This window comes from Hemicordylus capensis, chromosome 2, assembly GCF_027244095.1.
Source record: "Hemicordylus capensis ecotype Gifberg chromosome 2, rHemCap1.1.pri, whole genome shotgun sequence".
NCBI classification, from domain to species: domain Eukaryota; kingdom Metazoa; phylum Chordata; class Lepidosauria; order Squamata; family Cordylidae; genus Hemicordylus; species Hemicordylus capensis.
In genome coordinates this window covers 181964478-181986446 of record NC_069658.1, presented here as the reverse complement: position 1 = coordinate 181986446, position 21969 = coordinate 181964478, and the positions used below count along the sequence as shown (strand labels likewise).

General features: G+C 48.9%; 1 protein-coding gene across 2 annotated transcripts in view; it reads left to right on the top strand.

Annotated features, from left to right (window-relative positions):
• Positions 1–928: 928 nt before the first annotated feature.
• The window catches only part of LOC128342182 (intercellular adhesion molecule 1-like), a 34232-nt gene continuing 13191 nt past the window's right edge, over positions 929–21969 (top strand). For both annotated transcript variants that reach the window (XM_053289197.1, XM_053289196.1), the window contains exons 1-2: positions 929–1092; positions 15147–15413. In XM_053289197.1, the coding sequence (XP_053145172.1) occupies positions 1035–1092; positions 15147–15413 (325 nt within the window). In that variant the 5' untranslated portion in view covers positions 929–1034. The remainder of the gene's footprint in view (positions 1093–15146; positions 15414–21969) is intronic.

The window sequence follows — 21969 nt, the reverse complement described above, 5'->3', positions numbered from 1 at the left end:
AGATGCCAGGGAGGGAACTTGGAACCTTCTGCTCTTCTCAGAGCGGCTCCATCCCCTGAGGGGAATATCTTACAGTGCTCACATGTGGTCTCCCATTCAAATGCAAGCAGGGTGGACCCTGCTTAGCTAAGGGGACAAGTCATGTTTGCTACCACAAGACCAGCTCTTCTCTCCATAGGATTGGAGAGACATGTCTATGATGTGTCTATACCTACAACGGTTAGAATCGTTCAGTTAATGGTTTTTCCTGTGACATTCTATGGATATGAAAGCTAGACTTTGAAGAAACAAGATAGAAAAAACATTGATGCTTTTGAACTTTGCTGCTGGAGAAGACTTTTGATGATACCATGGACAGCCAGGAAAACAAACAAATGGATCATAGAACAAATCAATCCAGAATTTTCACTTGAGGCACAAATGACCAGGCTCAAACTCTCATACTTCAGACACATTATGCGAAGATCCAGCTCCCTTGAGAAGTCCATAATGCTGGGAAAGGTTGAAGGGGAAAAAAGAAGAGGATGGCCAGCAACAAGGTGGATGGACTCGATTATAACAGCAATGAATGCACCACTGAGAGACCTTAAAGGCCAAGTTGAAGACAGATCATCCTGGAGAGGATCTATCTATGTGATCGCTAGCGTTGACACCGACTTGACAGCACTCACTCACTCTCTCAACTCAATCTCAAATGTACTTCACCAATAAATCAATTTAGTTTAGAATCTACAATTATCTCCATGCGAGTTACTTAAATAGCTGCAACAATTAAAATCTGCGCTCTGTAAATGGAGTGGTAGCTTCCTTGGTGCTTTGCGAAATAACTACAAACCCCAACACAGCTTCTGCATGCAGAGGCAATGGGTGTGGATGTGTGAGAGGATGGAAACAAAGGAAACGCACATTTCCTGAGGTTAAACGTGGTGAAGCACAATTCAACGGCTGCTCAGTCCTGCTCTGGCTTCCTATGTTTAGCTGGGCAATTTCTTCCTCCTGAATGATCCTCTCTTTTCTGCCTGACCTTGGTGAAGATGACTGCTGTCCTGCTACTGAACCTTGCTGTCCTCCTGAACCTCTGCTACCCTGTTGGTGAGTCCTAAATGCTCATTTCTCTTAATCGACTTCCAGGGAGGCTTCACAAGTTGGCTGACTTGTCGTCCTGCTTGGCTGGTTGCATCCAGAAGCTGACTTCTGAGAAGTCCCGAGTATGCATGGGGGCATGGAATGGCTGGTGTCTGTGTGAGCATCACCTATGGTGGATTTCCTACAAGGACAATATCTCTTACCTGTAGGAAAGTGGGGATAGCCCATTACGTGTGAGAGGGGCACATGTCTAGTTTGGTTGATGCAGGAAGCTCCGAGTGGTGGCATCTTCTCTCAGTATATACAAACGGCAGAAGAGAGTAGCTGGCCCGCTAATCGAATAACTAAATAAATAATTGGATAAATTATCAAATTAATAATAATAATAATAACAACAACAGTGTAAACAACAACAACAACAATAATAAATAATGAGGCGTGGGTTGATGAATTAGCAAAGCCTGGCTGGCCAGCTAATGAGGCCATGGCCTCGAGTGACAGATGGGCAGAAGCAGCAGATCACCCCTGCTAACTTGGCAAAGAGGCACCTTTTAATGTGGTGATTCTCTTTATTTAGCAGGGGGGAGAGTAACTGGCCCTATCCACCCCCAGCACAGTACCTCCAGTGACTGTTGCTGGTGTCTATCTTACGTTTCTCTTCAGACTGTGAGCCCTTTGGGGACAGGGATCCATTTTATTTATTTATTTGTTATTTCTCTGTGTAAACCGCCCTGAGCCATTTTTGGAAGGGCGGTATAGAAATCGAATAAATCATCATCATCATCATCATCATGAGCTCCCACCCCTCCAGGCTCCCCCTCTCACACTGTCCCATTAGGGGCCAGGCACTCACCCCTGCCCATCATTGCTGGCAATGGCAGCTGTCAACACCCTCCCACCACCCTGCTGTTCTCCCTGCTTTCACTTGTCTGCTCCCTGAAAGGCAGGGTGTGTGGGACCGGGTGGAAGGAAGAATGGGGTCCTCCACACACGTCCTTCTGCTCCCGTCCTGGGTGTGTGCCATGCGTTTTGTGCACCATGGGTGAGGCTCAGGAGATGGGCGGAGGTGGTGGAAACTGCTGGTGCTCTGTCTGCCACAGGTTGGGGGAGGAGGTCGAGGGGGTGGTGCACTGTGCGCTCTACATTCAGTGGGGATGGCGGCGGTGTTCCCTCTAACAGGGACTCCCAGATGTTGTTGACTACAGCTCCCAGAATCCCCTGCTGCAATTGCTTTTGCTTGGAGATTATGGGAGTTGGAGTCAACAACATGTGGGAATCCCTGTTGGAGGGAACAGTGGATTGTGGTCAGCAGCTCGCCATGCCACCTCCGGTGCCAGAGTGGCTTGGGACCTGGCAAAACAGACATGTTTGATTCTTCTAAGGTATTGTTTAATGATATGAGTTATTTCCTTTGGAGAAGAGGAGGTTAGTTTTATAAAATGGTGGCCACTTCCTGTTCCTCTTCCAGGAGAGGAGAGCTGGTCTTGTGGTAGCAAGCATGACTTGTCCTCTTAGCTAAGCAGGGTCCATCCTGGTTGCATATGAATGGGATACTTGATGTGTGAGTACTGTAAGATGAACATAAGAACAGCCCTGCTGGATCAGGCCCAAGGCCCATCTAGTTTCACACAGTGGCCCACCAGATACCACTGGAAGCCTACAGGCAGGAGTTGAGGGCATGCCCTCTCTCCTTCTGTTACTCGCCTGCAACTTGTATTCAGAGGCATCCTGCCTCTGAGGCTGAAGGTGGCCTATAGCCCTCAGACTAGTAGCCATTGATAGACTTCTCCTCCATGAAGTTATCCAAACCCCTCTTAAAGCCATCCAGGTTGCTGGCTGTCACCACATCTTGTGGCACAGAATTCCACAAGTAGATTATGCGTTGTGTGAAAAAGTACTTCCATTTGTTGGTCCTAAATTTCCTGGCAATCATTTTCGCCTGGTTCTAGTGTTATGTGAGAGGGAGAAAAATTTCTTGCAAATTCAGCCATCCCAGGTCCTTGGGAAGGACTCGATGTCTGGATAAAACAAACCAGTCAATATAACACCTGTCTGACTGTGTAAACAAGAAACAACAATAATAAGAAAGGTGCTCCAGGCCTTTGATAATCTTGGTTGCCTTCTTCTGCCCATTTTCCAGTTTTACAATGTCCTTCTTTAGATGTGCTGACCAGAATTGTATGCAGTACTCCTGGTGTGGCCGCACCATAGTTTTGTATAAGGGCATTATAATATTAGCCGTTTTATTTTCAGTCTCCTTCCTAATGATCCCTAGCATGGAATTGGCCTTTTCCACAGCTGCAGCACATTGAGTCGACACTTTCAACAAGCTGTCTACCATGACCCCAAGATCCTTTTCCTGGTCTGTCACTGACAGCTCAGATCCTATCAGCATATACTTGAAGTTGGGGTTTTTCGTCCCAATGTACAACACTTTACACTTACCAACACTGAACCGCATTTGCCACTTTGTCATCCACTCACCCAGTTTGGAGAGATCCTTTTGGAGCTCCTCACAATCTGCTTTGGATTTCACTACCCGAAAGAGTTTGGTATCATCTGCAAATCTGGCCACCTTGCTGTTTACCCCAACTTTTAGATCATTTCTGAATAAATTAAAAATGCACCAGTCTGAGTAGATATCCCTGGGGGACCCCACTTCTTACTTCCCTCCATTGTGAAAATTCTCCATTTGTACCTACCATCTGTTTCTTGTCCTTCAACCAGTTACCGATCCACGCATGAACCTGTCCCCTCATCCCATGACTACTAGGTTTCCTCAAGAGTCTTTCATGAGGAACTTTGTCAAAAGCTTTTTGGAAGTCCAGGTATACTATGTCAACTGGGTCACCTTTATCCACACACCTGTTGATGCTCTCAAAGAACTCCAAAAGGTGTGTGAGGCAAGATTTACCTTTGCAGAAGCCATGCTGGTTCTCCCCAGCAGGGCCTGTTCTTCCATATGCTAACCGGTCTGTAATTTCCCGGATCACCCCTGGATCCCTTTTTGAAAATCGGTGTTACATTTGCTACTTTCCAGTCCTCCGGTACAGAGCCTGATTGTAGGGATAAGTTATATATTTTTGCAAGGAGGTTGGCAGTTTCACATGTGAGTTCTTTGAGGACTCTTGGATGGATGCCATCCAGCCCAGGTGATTTGCTAGTTTTCAATTTTTCCAGACAGTTTAAAAGATCAATTCTTGTCACTTCTATCTGACTCAGTTCTTTAGCTTCTGTCCCCAAAGAGCCTGTTTCAGGAACAGGTATATGCTCAGTATCATCTGTCATGAAGACAGATGCAAATAACTGATTTAGCTTCTCTGCAGCTTCAATATCCTCCTTAATAATCCCTTTCACTCCCTTATTGTCTAACGGTCTAACCGCCTCCCTGACAGGTTTCCTGCATCTGATGTATTTAAAGAAGTTTTTGTTATTCCCCTTGATGCTTTTAGCTAAAAGTGGCTCCATCCCTCAGGGGATGGAGCCACTCTGGGAAGAGCAGAAGGTTCCAAGTTCCATCCCTGGCACCTTCAAGATAGGGCTGGGAGTGATTCCTGCCTGCAACCTTGGAGAAGCCGCTGCCAGTCTGTGTAGACAATACTGAGCTAGATGGGCCTATGGTCTGACTCAGTATATGGCAGTTTCTGTCCTGTCCTGTATCAGGTGAAAGTCTTAAGCTGTTCTTACTCTCTCTTCACATAACTCTTGTCATGCCAAGCAACATACTGGAAGAAGTAGGAATACACTACATCAGGAGTTCGCAACCTGTAGTACTCCAGAGCTTGTTAAACGAGAATTCCCATCATCCTCAGCCACAATAAATTGTAGCTGGGGATGATGGGAGTTGTAGTTCAGCAATATCTGGAGTACCACCGGTTGGAAACCCCTGCACCACATGATTAGAATAATGGAGAACATGCCCGTGGGATTACCCTCTGCTCCATTATCTGCAAGGCAGCACATATAGTATCACTTTTCCAGCTGTGCGGCAAGGCAGAGCAGTTTTATCCTGTATGTATTACGGGATTCTTGGGGGCTGGGGTGCAGGCTCCATGGCGCAAGGGGGAATGATTGTCCCCCGGCCACCAGGATCCGTGGGATTCATCAAGGCTCTCCCTTGCCTTCAGCCAGCGTGCCCCCTTGCCCCCTCCCACACCTAGCCCGTGAACAGAGCAATCACTGGCTAGGAGCACGAGGCACACCCTTCTCCTCTCCAGCCAGTCTTTCACGGAAACACTGGCTGTGTTGGTGTGTGTGTGTGTGAAGCCCAGCCAGCCAGCATTTCAATGAAACACTGACTGGGGAAGGATGGGAGAGGGTCCGAATGGAACCTCTCCCAGGTATTGTCCCCGCCCCTGCGTCTGACAAGGAAGCAGGGAAAGGAGCTCCCTGTTAGCAATTCCATGAACTGCTGACTGGGGAAGGGAAGCTCTGCTGGGGCTGACATGCCCCTTTCTCAGCATTGGCCCTGCCCCCTTGCATCTGCTGTCAGACGTGGGGTGTGTGGCTTGGGGTGCACACACGGTGATAAAACTTAGGGGGCAGCAGACTTTGTCCTCTGGCTGTAGCAAAGCTCCTTATACCCCTGTTTGGGGCAAAATTGTCAGCTCTTTGCATGTACATTTGGAACACACACTATGACTTGGCTCCCCTCACTATGGTTAGTGCAAGCTGTAGCTGGATGTAGTGTCCGAACTCAGCCAGGATGCAGAACGGAAGTGAGCCCCTGGCACTTCTTCCCCTCCTCACCTCTGTGATTGCCTTGTCCAGTGCCCACCTGCCTGTCTTTGAGCAGCCGCCTTGACTGGAGCCTCCTCGGTGTGGGGAGATTGCAGCAGCCTCTGGGAGGAGGGAACAGTGGGGCTGGCGTGAGCGTGTGCCATCAGGACTGTATCAGTGTGAGGGCTCACTTGCTCCTTGGCTGGTTCTTCCCAGCACAATGGCACAGTCCATTGCAGTCCAGCAAGTCTCCCCCATCATCTTTGTCATCACGGACACCCCTCTTTAGGCCACCAGCCAGCCAGCTGGTCAGTCTTGCGTCCTCTGTGGCCCACCATTGCCCACAGCTCAGGCACATCTGGGAAGGAACTTGGGAGTTGCAGGAGACATCTGGGGGCATCCCTCCCTCCCTCCCTGGCCGATCCCCAATTACTTCTAAACAGCCTGGTGCAGGAGGGGAAGGGCGTTCAGTCCTGCAGGTGTTGTTTTTTTAAAAACAAACTATTATTTTAGTTTCCATTAGTGTAGAACAATGTGGTGCTGCAATAGCTCCCCCTCCCTCCTTTATGATGGCTCACAACAGCACAAGGGCAGAATTTAACAATAAGACAAAAAAAAAACCCTCCATCTGAATGAATGAGCAGCCCTACTTCTCTCCCCGAAATTCCTGCTTCTCCTCCCCCCACCCACCCCCACTCCCCGACCCCTTTTAAGGATGTTTCATGAACAGCAGTGAGGCTTACATCTGAGTAAGCATGGATGGAAGCCGGCTTTTGTTTTTTAAAAATAAACAGGGGAGGCAGAAGAAAACTGGCCTTGTATAAAAAGGAGGGAGGGGGGAGTCAAAGGGCAATGATGGGAAGTGACGTGGCAAAGATGCATTTGGGTGCATAAGAGGGTGGGGTGTGCCCTTGGGAGTCAACCCTCATACTTTGCACCTATGCTGAAAGCCAGCCCCGCTTAGCAGTGTGTTACGGTCCACCCAACACTTGCAAGTTCCCCCCTAGTACTTTCAAGTCAGGAAAAAAGTGGTCTGAAAAGAAGTGGGTGTTTCAGGGGAAATCACGAGCATGGGATTCGGGGTGTGTGAGGTGAACATCATGCACCACAAAATGCCCTGTACCAATCAGCATTCAGGATGGAACAAACCTCTGTCTGGAAATGCCCTAGATATATTTTTCACTCCTTTAAAAAGCTCAGTTTTTGGAATATTGGCCATGGAACCTGGAAAACAATCAAGCAAAAAACGGCAGCATCGTTAACAACAGCAGGAAGATGACCTTAAAAGCTGAAATATGGCCTTTGACATTTTGTGCTCTGAGGAAACCACTCAGTCAGGGCAAAGAGGAGATATTTTGAGCAAGATCTTCAATATGCCGAAAGATTTTGCTTTAATTTCTAGATTGAGTTTAGTTATCTTTAGGCAGGGTGAGCCCAAAACATTTTGATGCTTGAGGTGAATGATCTAAACAGCACTTTTCAAATGCACTAATTAATATGGGGTCACAATCCACTAGGAAGTTCTCCGATGCAGGCCCCACTGAAGTGAGATTGCTCATAGCTTCCACTTCTTTAATGGGGGTGTTCATTTCTGGTGGATTGTGCCCATGTCTGAGATCTCACTACTCACTCTGCTGCCCTTAGGGGAACCCAAAATCTGCGTCCTCATTCCTCTGGGAAGGGCCACTTTTTGTCTTTGAAATTACTGTGGATGATTTCAAGTATGGAATCAAGTTTGTAACTGCCAAGCAGGTTAAAAACAGAAGCTCCCTGTTTTACATCCCCGTTGGTTGTTTATTCCGTTAGGTGCCAGGCATTTCATTGAGGCCTCCCACATCCTGGCTGTTAACTGTTTCTGCCCACAACAAGCTGTTGGAGACAGAAATGATCTGTGTCTGCCCTGATAGCAATAGCAATAGCAATAGCACTTACATTTATATACCGCTCTATAGCCAGAGCTCTCTAAGCGGTTTACAATGATTTTAGCATATTGCCCCCCAACATTCTGGGTACTGGATGATGTAGAACCATACATATTCGGGTAACTATATCTGCTCGTTTTCCATTTAGGAAAAATAGAAATCTAGAAGAGCAGTCAGCTGTTTGTTTTTTAATGAAATGCAGGACGCTCTGTAAACACTGTCTGAATCATACATTCTCCCCAGTTAAGCAGGTAAGGAGCAAGTGTTTGACCGATGTGCCCTGGCTGATTGAATGGTCACATTAGAATACTGTATCTACTACCCTAATACCCAGTGGGATATATGTCACAGGGGGCAGCCCTTCCATGAGGCGAGGTGAGGCCGTCACCTCAGGCAGCAGATTGCTGGGGCACCTGTGAGACAGCAAGATGCCATCCTGCCCCCCCACTGCTCCCTTTAAAGAGGCAAACAGAAAAAGGTGGACTGGAGGAGGGTGCGTGCATGTGTGTGTGTGTGTGTGTGTGTGCGGGGAGGGTGGCATTTGACACCCTGCATCAGGTACACAGAAGTCTGGCCTGCCACCCTGTGTCACACACAACAGACCTTACCAGGTAAGGATGGTGAGGAGCTCAAAAAGGATTTCTCCAAAATGAGTGAGTGGGCGACAAAGTGGCAAATGCGGTTCAATGTTGACAAGTGTAAAGTGATGCACATTGGGACGAAAAACCCCAACTTCAAATATACGCTGATGGGATCTGAGCAGTCGGTGACTGACCAGGAGAGGGATCTTAGGGTCGTGGTGGACAGCTTGAGGGGGAAGAGAAGAATAGGGCAACCAAGATGATCAGGGGCCTAGAGCACCACAAGGCTACAACACCTGGGGCTTTTTGGTTTAGAAAAAAGATGACTGCGGAGAGACATGATAGAGGTCTATAAAATCACGCATGGTGTGGAGAAAGTGGACAGAGAGAAATTCTTCTCCCTCTCCCATAATACTAGAACCAGGGGTCATCCAATGAAATTCATTGCCGGGAAATCTAGGACCAACAAACAGAAGTACTTTTTCACACAATGCATAATCCACTTGTGGAATTCTCTGCCACAAGATGTGGTGACAGCCAATAACCTGGATGGCTTTAAGAAGGGTTATTTATTTATTTATTTATTTATTTATTTATTTATTTATTTATTTTTACATTTCTATACCGCCTTTCATTAAAAACACAACCCCAAGGCGGTTTAGCAACAGCAATAGCACTTACATTTATATACCGCTTTATAGCCAGAGCTCTCTAAGCGGTTTACAATGATTTAGCATATTGCCCCCAACATTCTGGGTACTCATTTTACCGACTTAGGAAGGATGGAAGGCTGAGTCAACCTTGAGCCCCTGGTCAGGATCAAACTTGTAACCTTCTGGTTACAGGGCGGCAGTTTTACCACTGCGCCACCAGGGGCTCTTTACAAAAATTTACAAAAGTTTACAAAAATTAAAACATACAATAAAAAAGCAATAAAAAACATCAAGCTAAAAACATATAAAAACAGCCATAAAAACAATACAACAGATAAAAACACACAGAAGCCGCAGTAAAATTATGTAAAAGCCTGGGTAAAAAGCCAAGTCTTTACAAGCTTTCTAAAAGCCGTGATGGAGTCCGAGGAACGAATGGCCACTGGGAGAGCATTCCGAGCAGCAACAGAGAAGGCCCTGTCCCGAGTGCACGACAGCTTGGCCTCCCTCATTGTCGGCACCCGAAGCAGGGCCCCCTCAGATGTCCTCGTCAGGCGGGCAGCAACCCTTGGGAGCAGGCGGTCCCTCAAATACCCCGGGCCCAAACCGTTTAGGGCTTTAAAGGTCAAAACCAGCACCTTGAATTGGACCCGGAAATGAACCGGCAGCCAGTGCAGCTCTTTCAAAATGGGGGTGATATGTTCCCAACGGGCAGCTCTGGATAAAACCCTCGCTGCCGCGTTTTGCACTAGCTGTAGTTTCTGGATATTCTTCAAGGGCAGCCCCACGTAGAGCGTGTTACAGTAATCCAGCCACGGCGTGACTAAGGCGTGGGTAACCGTGGCCAGATCTGCCTTCTCGAGAAAGGGACGCAGCTGGTGCACCAGCCGAAGCCATGCAAAGGCACCCCTGGCCACTGCCTCCACCTGAGCTTCCAAAAGCAGAGCCGGGTCCAGTAGTACCCCCAAGCTGCGTACTTGCTCCTTCAAGGGGAGTGCAACCCCATCCAGAACCGATAGAATCGCCTCATCCCGATTGGCTCTCCTACTCACCAACAGTACCTCCATCTTATCCGGATTCAATTTCAGTTTGTTAGCCCACATCCAACCCATCACGGCCTCCAGCCCCCGATTCAGGACATCCACCGCCTCCCTAGGATCAGATGACAAGGAGAGATAGAGCTGAGTGTCATCCGCATATTGCTGACAACTCAGTCCAAGTCCGCGGGTGACCTCTCCCAGTGGCTTCATGTAAATGTTAAACACCTTGGGGGACAAGACCGATCCCTGCGGGACCCCACAGGCCAACGGCCACGGGGCCGAGCAGTAGTCCCCCAGCACCACCTTCTGGACCCTCCCCTCAAGAAAGGACCTGAACAACTGCAACACAGTGCCTCCGATTCCCACACTCGAGAGGCGGCCCAGAAGGATACCATGGTCGATGGTATCGAAGGCCACTGAGAGGTCGAGCAGAACCAACAGGGACGCACTCCCCCTGTCTAGTTCCCGGCGTAGGTCATCCACTAGAGCGACCAAGGCAGTCTCAGTCCCATACCCGGGGCGGAAGCCAGATTGAAAAGGGTCCAGATAATCCGTATCATCCAAGACCCTCTGCAGCTGGGACGCCACCACACGCTCCATCACCTTGCCCAGAAAGGGAAGGTTAGACACAGGTCTATAGTTGTCCAGGTTGGAGGTATCAAGGGAGGGCTTTTTTAATAGTGGTCTTACCACCGCTTCCTTGAGGCACGATAGCATCCTGCCCACCCTTAATGAAGCATTAACGATCACCTCCAACCATCTGCCCGTCCCCTCCCTGGCAGCTTTTATTAGCCATGAAGGGCAAGGGTCAAGAGCGCACGAAGTCGCCTGCACACTGCCCAGGATCTTGTCCACATCCTCAGGCCACACCAACCGAAAAGAATCCAACACAACGGGACCAGATGGTACCAGAGGCACGTCTGCCAGAACTGCCAAAACTCTGGAGTCCAGGTCAGCACGGATGCTAGCTACTTTATCTGCAAAGCGACAGGCAAACCGATCACAAAGAGCTGTAGATGACTCCTCCCCCATTGTCTGGGGGGATGTGTGGAGCAAGGTTTTTACCACACGAAACAGCTCTGTTTGTCTGCACTGAGCAGACGCATTGGAGGCGGAGAAAAAGCATTTCTTTGCCGCCCCCACCACCACGGCATAGTCCCTAAAATGGGCTCTAGCCTGTGTTCGGTCGGATTCATGGCGACTCTTCCTCCAGCGTCGTTCTAGCCGTCATCCAAGTTGCTTCGTCGCCCTAAGCTCCGAGGAAAACAAAGGAGCAGAATGGGCTCCACCAAGCCAGAGAGGGCGTTTAGGAGCAACCGTGTCAACAGCCTGGGCCATCTCTCCATTCCAGAGGTCAACCAGGGCCTCGACAGGGTCACCAGCTCTGGACACTGGAAACTCCCCGAGGGCCATCTGGAATCCAAGTGGATCCATAAGCCTCCGGGGGCGGACCATCCTAATTGGCCCACCACCCCTGCAGAGGGCAGACAGAGCAGTCAAACTAAACCCCACCAGATGATGATCTGTCCATGACAAAGGAGTGATCTTAAATTTTCCCACCTCCAGATCATTTATTTCCTTGTCTGCAAAAACCAGATCCAGAGTGTGTCCCACCACGTGGGTAGGGCCCGATACCAACTGAGACAGGCCCATGGTTGCCATGGAGGCCATGAAGTCCTGAGCCGCACCCACTAGGGGGGTCTCAGCGTGAACATTGAAATCCCCCAGAACAATAAGCCTGGGGGAACCCAAAGCCACCTCCGAGACCACCCCCACCAGCTCAGGTAGGGAGACTGAAGTGCAGCGGGGTGGTCGGTACACCAGCAGAATCCCCAGCCTATCTCGGAGGCCCACCCTCAAGGACAAACACTCGAAATTCTGAGATTGCCTGACCGGGCACCTGGAAATGGGGAGAGTCTCTCGAAAGATGACTGCAATGCCTCCTCCCCGACCCTCAAGGCGGGGCTGTTGCACGATCTGGAAACCTGGAGGACAGAGCTGAGAGAGACCAACCCCGCCCAGTGCATCCAACCAGGTCTCCGTCACACATACCAGGTCAGCACGCTCATCCACAATCAAATCGTAGATGAGAGAAGTTTTTGCATTAATTGATCTGGCATTCAGCAGCAGCACCCTAATCCTCAAGGGAGTGTTCTCAGAGCTCCCTAGGGTCAGAGGGTTGGGAGAAGGGCCGGAAAAAGGAACAGGCCTCAATTGCCTGGACCGATTTCCCCTGTAACGGCCTGCCCAACTCCCACCGCCATACCTCCCTCTGCCCGCTACCTGTGATATTGCCGCCCCCACTCCGTACCCAGTTTTTCGCTCTCCCAGACACATCTCCCCAGACTAACCCACCACGGCTTCTTGGCTTAATAAAAACAGTTTGGATAACTTCATGGAGGAGAGGTCTATCAACGGCTACTAGTCGGAGGGCTATAGGCCACCTCCAGCTTCAAAGGCAGGATGCCTCTGAGTACCAGTTGCAGGGGAGTAACAGCAGGAGAGAGGGCATGCCCTCAACTCCTGCCTGTGGGCTTCTCAGGGGCATCTGGTGGGCCACTATGCGAAAGAGGATGCTGGACTAGATGGGCCTTGGGCCTGATCCAGCAGGGCTGTTCTTATGATGTGCCCGAAACGTTTCGGAGGCCATTCTAGAGGCCTCCAAAACATTTCAGCTATCAGGGCTGTTTTGGCTTTCGAAGGCCATGGAGTTGTTCCCTTTAGGGCGGGGGAGGGTGCATTTTCCCCACTGGTGCACCGTTGTATCAAAGCCCCTCGGGGCGGTAGCGTACCTCCCTGCTACCCTGTTGCCGTCCTTGGCTGGAAGTGGCAGGAAGCATTGGGTGTGTGTGCACACGCGCCGGGCACACATACGCCTGGTACTTCTGGCCACTTCCGGTCGAGGATGGCAACGGGGCAGCAGGGAGGTACACTGCCGCCCCGAGGGGCTTTGATACAATGGCGCGCCGGTGGGGGAAATGCACCCTCCCCCGCCCTTAAGGGAACACTCCCACTGCCTCTGGCAGGGGCATAGCTAGGGGAGAGGGGCCCGTGTTCATCCCTCTCCCTGGTGGCCCCCCAGAGTGAGGGAGATAATGAAGAAAATAGGGAGAAGTGGAGCTGGAGGGCCCTCAGGAGCTGGGGGCCCGTGTTCTTTGAACCCTTTCGCTCAATTATAGCTACGCCCCTGGCCTCTGGAATGGTTCCGGGCACATCCCTGCAACCAGGGCACTTTCCAGATTAAACCCTACGACAGGGTCACTACGGATCTCCTAAATGTGGTCCATATTTCCTGTGTCGTAACACCGCAGTCTCTGTGCTGACAGCAAGATACCATTCACATTTCTGATGCCTTATTTCGGATTTTATCTCTGTGTTCTAGTGTTACAACGTTGCAAGTCTGTTGCAGAAAAATAGCTGTATTTTTCCGTTGTAGGAGTTTGAGTTTCTGGGGATCATTTTTAATATGATCCTGCCAAGCTGAAGCATTTTACCCCTGTTGTAGCATGTAATCTGGAAAGTGCCCTGATCATTAAATAACAGTATGATACAAATGATGGATAGACCAGTTGTCAGGTGCTTTTTTCCATACATCAGTGTGGTCTGCTCCCACAAGGCATATGTCCGTCCCCCCCCACGCATCTCAAACCCAGCAACATCTGCAATCTTAATGGAATATTTTGGAGGCTTGAAATTCATGGAGGAGAGCTGTGAGCTCTTGCTCATAGGTTACACTGTCTGTGTGCTTAAAATGGTTCCACGAACAATCTGTCACGAGCCATTCAATTGCAGCCCAACTCGACCTTTCCAATGCCACAGAATTACACACTTTGCAACCAGTGCCCTTTGGGCCTAAACTCAATTTTTGAAGGCTTAAGACTGGTTCACAGAAGCTTGACGGTTTTCCAAATTGCAATTTACTCCTGCTTCATAGCATTTTATACAAGGGAGGTATTCACAGCACTTTCAGTTTGGTGCGGCTCATACAGTCAGGGGCATTATTCATTTTTATTTTTTATTATGATGACTGACCCTTAATGTGTAATGTAAGCAACTTGCACTTTGCTGGAGTGTTGAAAATGGTTGTGTGATATACTCCAGCATTTGTGCATAGTCTCAGCTGTGATATCTGTTGTCTAAGCTGTTTTATCTCTCTCTGGTTTGGCACGGTGATCATGTGCACCTCCACTATTGAAAGAGGAAGAAAAGTCAGAAATCTTTTTGCAGTAACACAGTAATGCAAGAGTGCCTTCTCAAACCAAAAAGCATGGCTATCTAAGGGGAAAAGAGAAAAAAAATCAGAATGTGGTAATTGCTGTTAGAGAGCTTTGAAAATTGGGCACATGTGTAATGGAAGAAGGCAGGACTCTGTGTATTGAATTTCAAGTAAATTGGTCTATGCAATGATTTTTTAAAATGCTTTTTAAAAACTTCAGTGATTCTTAGATGTGAAGTTATTTTTTGCCACACTTCTCGGATGTTAGTGTGCTTTTGGCTTAATCTTTTTAAAAATCATTAAAAATAAACAGATTGATTAATTTACTTGAAATTCAATACACAGGATTCTGCCATTGTCTACTGTCTGTGTGCCAAATTTCAGAGTTCTCAGAGGACAGTGAAGCAATGAGAAATAGGTGGCTTTGGGAGGCTGTGTGCTGTGCTATAGCACTCCATTGGCAAAAAGTCAGAAATGTGACTCAGTATAAAATGATAGAAATGTGACTAAGTACAAATCACCTCACCAGTAGCTCCTTCCCAAACAGATAATTCTTTACACAGAGGCCTCTAGAATAGGTGGGAGGAAGAGGAAGAGGAAGCTGATGTCACCTCCAGTCCCTTCTGTGAGATGCAGTCTGCCTGCTTCTTACTAAATCCATCAGGACTTGTCATCCAGGATGAGAATCGGTTGGGACACCACTTAAGAAATGTCAGCCAGAACTACTAATTGAAATCTGCCTCACAAAAGAAGTTGGCCAGCTAGCTGGGCTAAAGACCTGACATTTTTTAATGTGGATTTTATAATGTACATCCCCCATGTCCTTATTATGTACAGAGCATGGAGAATGTAGATTGCCTGCCGTCATCTGCACTCCCCATGCCTTATCTCTTTTCTCTCTCGACCTTTTCTCTTTTCTGTGTTTTCAGGAGCTCAAGAAGGAGCCTTGGTGAGAATACAGCCAGAAAGAGCTGCAGTGGCATATGGAGGCTCCATTGTGTTTAACTGCAGTGCCAGCTGCAAGGATCTCACAAAAATTGGCCTCGAGACCAAGGAGACGACGGAGAGCAAGGGAAATGGGACCACTTGGGCCGCTTTTCAACTTGTAAATGTCAGCGAGTGGGACTCCACTCCAAAATGCTACGCTCGTTGCAATGAGACGACAACCCTTCAAAGTGCAACCCTTACCGTTTACCGTAAGTCACATGCTGGGCTGCGTCAGGACCTTTCATGAAGGACTTTGGGATTTGGGGGGTAAATTTGCCTTGAAGAAGCAGCATGGAGATTACCCAGTGGGAGATGGAGATGCTCCCCTTATTCAGCTGGGGATCAGGAAAGGGAGTGCCTGGCTCAGGAAGCGGAACTAAAACCTGCTTCCTACGGAGTCCGAGTGACCCTTGGCCCATCTAGGCCAGGACTGTCTGTTCTGACTGGCAGCAACTCTCCAGGGCATCGGGCAGAGTCCCCGCCCCCCGCATCCCCCATAGCTGGGACCCCTTGATAGAGCAGCCCCTCCTAGGACCTCTCTCCCTGGAAAGGCTCGCCTGTCTGCTGCCAACTCTTTTGTCTTCTCAGAACCAGGCCAAGACCTCTTTATCTATCAGGCCTTTTGATTCTAACTCCTTGTTTATAACCTCCTCTTAATGTTCTTGATTTGGGGGGCTGCTTTCTACTGTTTCAGACACTGTATTTTAAATGTATTTTTGAAATTCTTGCACTGTGATTGTTTCATTTTGTAAGCTGTGCTGAGAAGTAAAGGATGAGAAAGAAATAAAATAGACTAGTGATATCAGGGATGTACATTTCACCTGGGACCTCTTCCACGCAAAGCAGGTGCTCTGCCACTGAATTATTATGGCCCTTCCCCAGCCTTCTGTGCCCTCCCTGCCCCACTGAAGGATGCATCAACCTCCTAATGTGCGATTTAAAAATGTAAGTATGATGCAGAGGTTTAGCAGCAACCCTAGTCTACCGTTTGTGGCCTCTTCTTGATAGGGATTTATTTCCTGTCCTATCCAAAAGGCTCAGGGTGGCTAGCAATGTATTAAAATACAAGCATTTGTGAAAATGAATGAATATCAAGATGTCCATTTCTGGCCCACTTTAGCTCTTATTATCTAAATGGTCAGCCCAAATAGAAATGGTTTGTGGTCCATGTCCAGATCCTGGCTTTGGTGAGGGAAAGAATTTGACAACTCAGCAACAACCATGAAGAAAGTCTCCCTATGTGGCCTTCCAGCCCTGCTCCCTATGTGGCCTTCCAGCCCTGATTTGTCTCTTGGGCTGTGCACAGATGAAAATGTAGGGGTGCTACCTTAACCTAATTCTCACAGGAACATAGGAAGCTGCCATATACTGAGTCAGATCATAGGTCCACCTAGCTGAGTATTGCCCTCACAGGCTGACAGTGAGGCTATTCTCATGATGGGGAGAAACCGGGTTAAAGAAGCCCAGTCCAGTTTTTCCCGATCGTGGGAACCAGTGGGCTTGAGGGTGAGCCTGGTGGTTCTCTGGTGGCTAGCCCGCCAAAGTGATCTCCCCTTAGCCCAGCCCAGGTTACCAGAGCGAGCGCTCCACTAACCCAGGTTTTCTGATCATGTGCTGCCATGGCGCGGCTCTGCGCCATGGCGACACATGAGGAGACCCCCGCCAGGAGGCTGCAAGCAACCTGCCAGGTTTGGAGGTCTCTCCAGGATGCCCTCCACGCTCGCGTGGGGCATCGTGGAACTTTTTGGGGCAGCATGGCCTCCAATCCCCACTGCCCCTGTCAGCTCCGTGATGGAGCCGGCAGTGATGTGGGTGGCCAATATGGCCGCCCAGCTACGAGCGGCTGCTCGTCTGTGGAGAGAGCGGGCTAAGTCCGCTCTCCCTGCAGAACCCCCTCCAGCGCTTCACACCGATCATGTGAAGCGCCTCCGTGGCTTCTCCATGGTTACTGGCAGGAGTCTCTCTCAGCCCTATCTTGGAGATGCCAGAGAGGGAACTGGGAACCAAGCATGCACGTGCTCTTCCCAGAATGGCCTCATCCCCTAAGGGGAATATTTTACAGTGCACACATGTAGTCTCCTATTTAAATGCAACACAGGGTGGAGGAGCCTGCTTAGCACAGGGGACAATTCATGCTTGTTACCACAAGACCATCTCTCCCCTCATTGCTTGACTAGTTTTGCACTCAGAAGCAAGACTGTAGATTGCATTTTTAAAAATTGAAATTCTAAACCAAGGTAATAGAGACTCTGGACTCGGAAAAGACAACTTCTGCAACCTGCATAAATTGTGCAGGTCAGATTTCCCCTCTATCTTTGTTTTGCATAATCTATTTTGCCATTTTTACTATTTCACATTTTTTACTATTTCACCATTTTAAACGTCATCCTGGTTCTGCATTATGCAGGCAGGAGCAGCCCAATACATTTTGGTGCCTGAAGTGATGCACAAAATGCTGCTTAACCTCACCCCCCGCCCCATCACATCCCCTGAAGCATTTAAGCAAGATGTCCAGCCCTAGCTGTTGCCTGGATGGCTTTAAGAAGGGTTGAGATAAATTCATGGAGGGCAGCTCTATCAATGTCTACTAGTCTGAGGGGTTTAGGTCACCTCCAGCCTCAGAGCCAAGCTACCAGTTGCAGGGGAGCAGTGCTGGCAGAAGAGAGGGCATGCCCTCAGCGCTAGCCTGTGGGCTTCCCAGAGGCATCTAGTAGGCTGCTGTGTGGAAAAGGATGCTGGACTAGAGAGGTCTTGGGCCTGATTCAGCAGGGCTGGTCTTATGTTCTTATGGCACAGGGTAGGAGAGGAGGCTGCTTGCTGACAGCCTCTTTTTGATGCCCTGACCACCTTTTAAGGCTTGCAAGGGGGCCTGGGTGTGAAGATATGTGGCAGGTGGAAGCCTCTGCCATCAGCCACAGATGCTGCCAGCAAGCAGTCTCTTCTGTTTTGCCTGCCTGCCCGCCCCTCTCTTGCTTTGCACTTTACTGATTGCAGTGAGCAAGCACCATCTGGGCCCCACTGCTGGAACCAAGGCTGGGAACTACCATTTTCAGTGCACCAGAAGCAAAGGGAGCGAGGTCTGGTGTGTGTGTGTGTGGGAGATCAATAGACGAATGATGCAAACAAGAGAGACGGCAATGCAGAAGGAGAAGCTCAAGCAGCACGTGAGGTGGGGGCTGCTGGCAACCTTCCCTCTTCAGGTGGAGCCCTTGTGGAATCTCCCAGTCTGACCGTTGCAAAAGCATGGCACAAAGAGAAAAGGTTGCCTGCAGCCCTTCCTCACATCATGGCACCTTTGCAAAGGCTTTGCAATCTGACCCTTGCAAGGTTCTGCAAGGGCACCATGTGAGGAGGGAGTTCGTCAGCAGTATTGCCACAGGAGCTTCCAATCTGGCTTTTGCAAGCCCTCGGAAGCAAAGTGACCCCGCCCGCCCCCCTGCTTACCTGCTGGTTGCTGTGGCAGGAAAACACAGGTGGGGGAGGGACCAGAAAGCATCCACAATGCACCATCAGGAAGAGATCATATCTCAATATGATTGTAACCATTCAATGAGCCCAACATGTTTCAGCCAAAGGCCTTTTTCTGGGACAACTATTTGTTTAAACCTTTCAAGAGATCTCGGATAAAAGTGCTGTTCATTGACTTCAATTCACAAGAAAAAATGGGTTGGGGGTAGCAATTGGTCCAGGTGGGGTGAATCAGCAGGAGGTGGGGACAAATCTGTGGAGGAGGCCAGTCCGCCACTAATCCACCACTTGAAGTGACTGCCCTGCCTTGCCTCATTAATGGGGTGGTTCTGAATGTAGAGTACCAAAGTCCCTCACCTTCAAAAAATCTAACTCATTTTTCTGACTTCTACAATTTCAGCAGGCATTGCCTATTTTATCTTCAAGCATAACTTGGCCACCATAATGGCAGGTTTCCTGCACTCCCAAAGAACTGTGGCATGCCAACCGCCCTGCCCATGACATGTCAGTTCAGATAAATGAAAAAGAGTGCGGGCTTTGAAGTACAGGAAAGAGCCCTGCTGGGGCTGGGTGAGGACCTGCCCATTCATTCATTCATTCAATTTATATCTCTCTAGATGGTGTACACAATTTAAAGCTTGTGAGTAAAAGATTTTAAAGAGTGAAAACAATTAAAACAATTTCACAAAATAAAAAGTTAAAACAATTTCATAGGATAAAAACATTAAACAGTTTAAAATTAATATCAGTTAAAAGCCTGAGAAAAACAGGTGCATTTGAGGGTCTGTCTAAAAGCCATCAGAGATGGAGATGCTCTTATTTTGACAGGGAGCATATTCCAAAGCCCAGTGTAACCACAGAGAAGGCCCATCCCGAGTCGCCACCTGACGAGATGGTGGCAACTGTACCTGGACCTCCCCAGATGATCTGGTCTTGTGGAGGCAAGCATGAATTGTCTCCTTTGCTAAGCAGAGTCCGCCCTGCTTGCATTTGAATGGAAGACTACATGTGGGAGCACTGTAAGATATTCCCCTTAGGGGATGGGGCCACTCTGGGAAAAGCACCTGCCTGCTTGCATGCAGAAGGCTCCAAGTTCCCTCCCTGGCAGCATCTCCAAGATAGAGCTGAGAGAGACTCCTGCCTGCAACCTTGGAGAAGCTGCTGCCAGTCTGTGTAGACAATACTGAACTGGATAACCAAGGGTCTGACTCGGTATAAGGCAGCTTCCTGTGTTTCTATCTTAATAGGCAGCTGGGTTCATGACAAACAAAGTGCTCTCTTAAGTACACTAGACCCAAGCCATTAAAGGCTTTATAGGCCATAACCAGCACTCTGTATTTCGGTTAGAAACATATTGGCAGCCAGTGCAGTTCTTTTAAAGTTGGTGTTATGTGGTTCCTTCGTGTTGTCCCAGAGCCCAGTCTGTCTGCCACATTCTGTACCAATTGTAGTTTCTGGAATATGTACAAAGGCAGCCCCACGTAGAGCGCATTATAGTCTTTGAACCTGGTGGTTACTAGCATATGCACTGCTGTTTTAAGGTCATTTACCTCTAGAAATGGGTGTGGCTTATTATGTATCAGCTGGAGTTCATAAAAATGGCTTCTGGCTACTACCTCAACCTGAGAAACCAGAGAGAGTTCTGGATCTAGGAGCACTCCCAAACCATGTACCTGATCTTTCAGGGGGAATGTAACCCCATCCAGAACAGGCAGATCTAAACCATCCCTTGGGTCCTGACCCACCCCCAGTCAGCACCTCTGTCTTATTTGGATTCAACCTCATCCAGCCCATTACTGTTTCCAGGCAGGCATTACTGCCTCCAGGCAGACACAGTTATACCATTGCCTGATGAGGTCGATATGGAGAAATAGATTTGGGTGTCTTCAGCATATTGATAACATCCTGCACCAAACTAGGGGTGTGCATGAACGGTTTGGCACTGAACCAATTCGCCTCGAACTGGGCCAGTTCGGCGGCTTGATTGTGGACTGAACCAGGGGTGGCTTGGTCCACGATGGAACTGAACCAAACCTGGTTCAGGCAGATCAGTTCAGTGACAAACAAGCAGTGGGGATGGCAGCAAGTGAGGTAGATTAAAGGTCTTCTTACTGCCCAGCACGTCTGCTGGCACTGGCGCTTGCTCTCCGGCGCAGTCCATATCCAAAACATGCACGCCTGGCTGTCCTTTACCAAGCTATCTGTGTGGCAGCGGCTTGGTTCCAGCCTCCGTACATGTGTGGAGGCCAGAACCGAGCCACTGCTGCCACCGCATGGGCAGCTAGGTAAAATACGGAGGGGGGCATGTGCTTTGGATATGGGCTGTGCTCAGGAGGGGAGTGGCGGAAGCCATGCTGGGCAGTAAGAAGACCCTTAATCTAGCTCTCTTGCTGCCCCCCCGGCTGCCCCTTCACAGGAGCCAGGACCTCACCCCTTTACTTGTAAAGGGGAATCACAACCAGATTCCCCTTTAGAAGTATTGGCCGCTGATCCAGTCCAGTCAACTAGACCGGACTGGCCTGTCGGTTCGACTGAACTGGTTCGGCAGCACATGATTTGGCTTGAATTTGATTCAAATTCAATTTGAATTTGAATTTGATTCAAATTCAAGCCGAACCTCTTGGTTCATGCACACCCCTACACCAAACCTCCTGACGATCTCTCCCAGTGGTTTCATGTAGATGTTAAAGAGCACTGGAGACAGTATGGAGCTTTGTGGAATTCCATACTCTAGTTCTTGTTTTGCAGAGGAGCAGTCTCAAAGCGATACCATCTGGAATCTACCAGAGAGATAGGAACAGAACCACTGTAAAACAGTGCCACCCAATCCCAGCTCTTTCAATTGGCGAAACTGTCCATTTGGAAAAAAACAAACACATTTTAAAATCAGATTTCATGGTGGCATTTTCAGCTAGGCAAGGGGCTGGCCTTTCTCATCTTTGCCACTTTGAAAGAGTTACCTGAAACCTCATACCATACTGTTGCAAAGCTCTCACCCAGGAAAGAATTTAATTAAAAAATCCTCCACCTTGAAAAATGACCAATGTTTCACAAGCTGGTGAGTGAGTGAGGATGTGTCCCTGGAGATCAGTTATGTTAATGCCAGTTGTTCACCTTTTACACTGTCGCTTGGTGGTGAAGCATCTGCTCTGCATCCAGTATTTCCTAGGAGGCTTTACACATGGGGCTCCTATCCCGAATCTACTTCAGAAGAGAGTGTGTGCGTTCACACACCAGCCAAACCTACCCCAAAGACCCTTTGAGATTCTTAGACCCACTCCACACACAAGTTGAGCT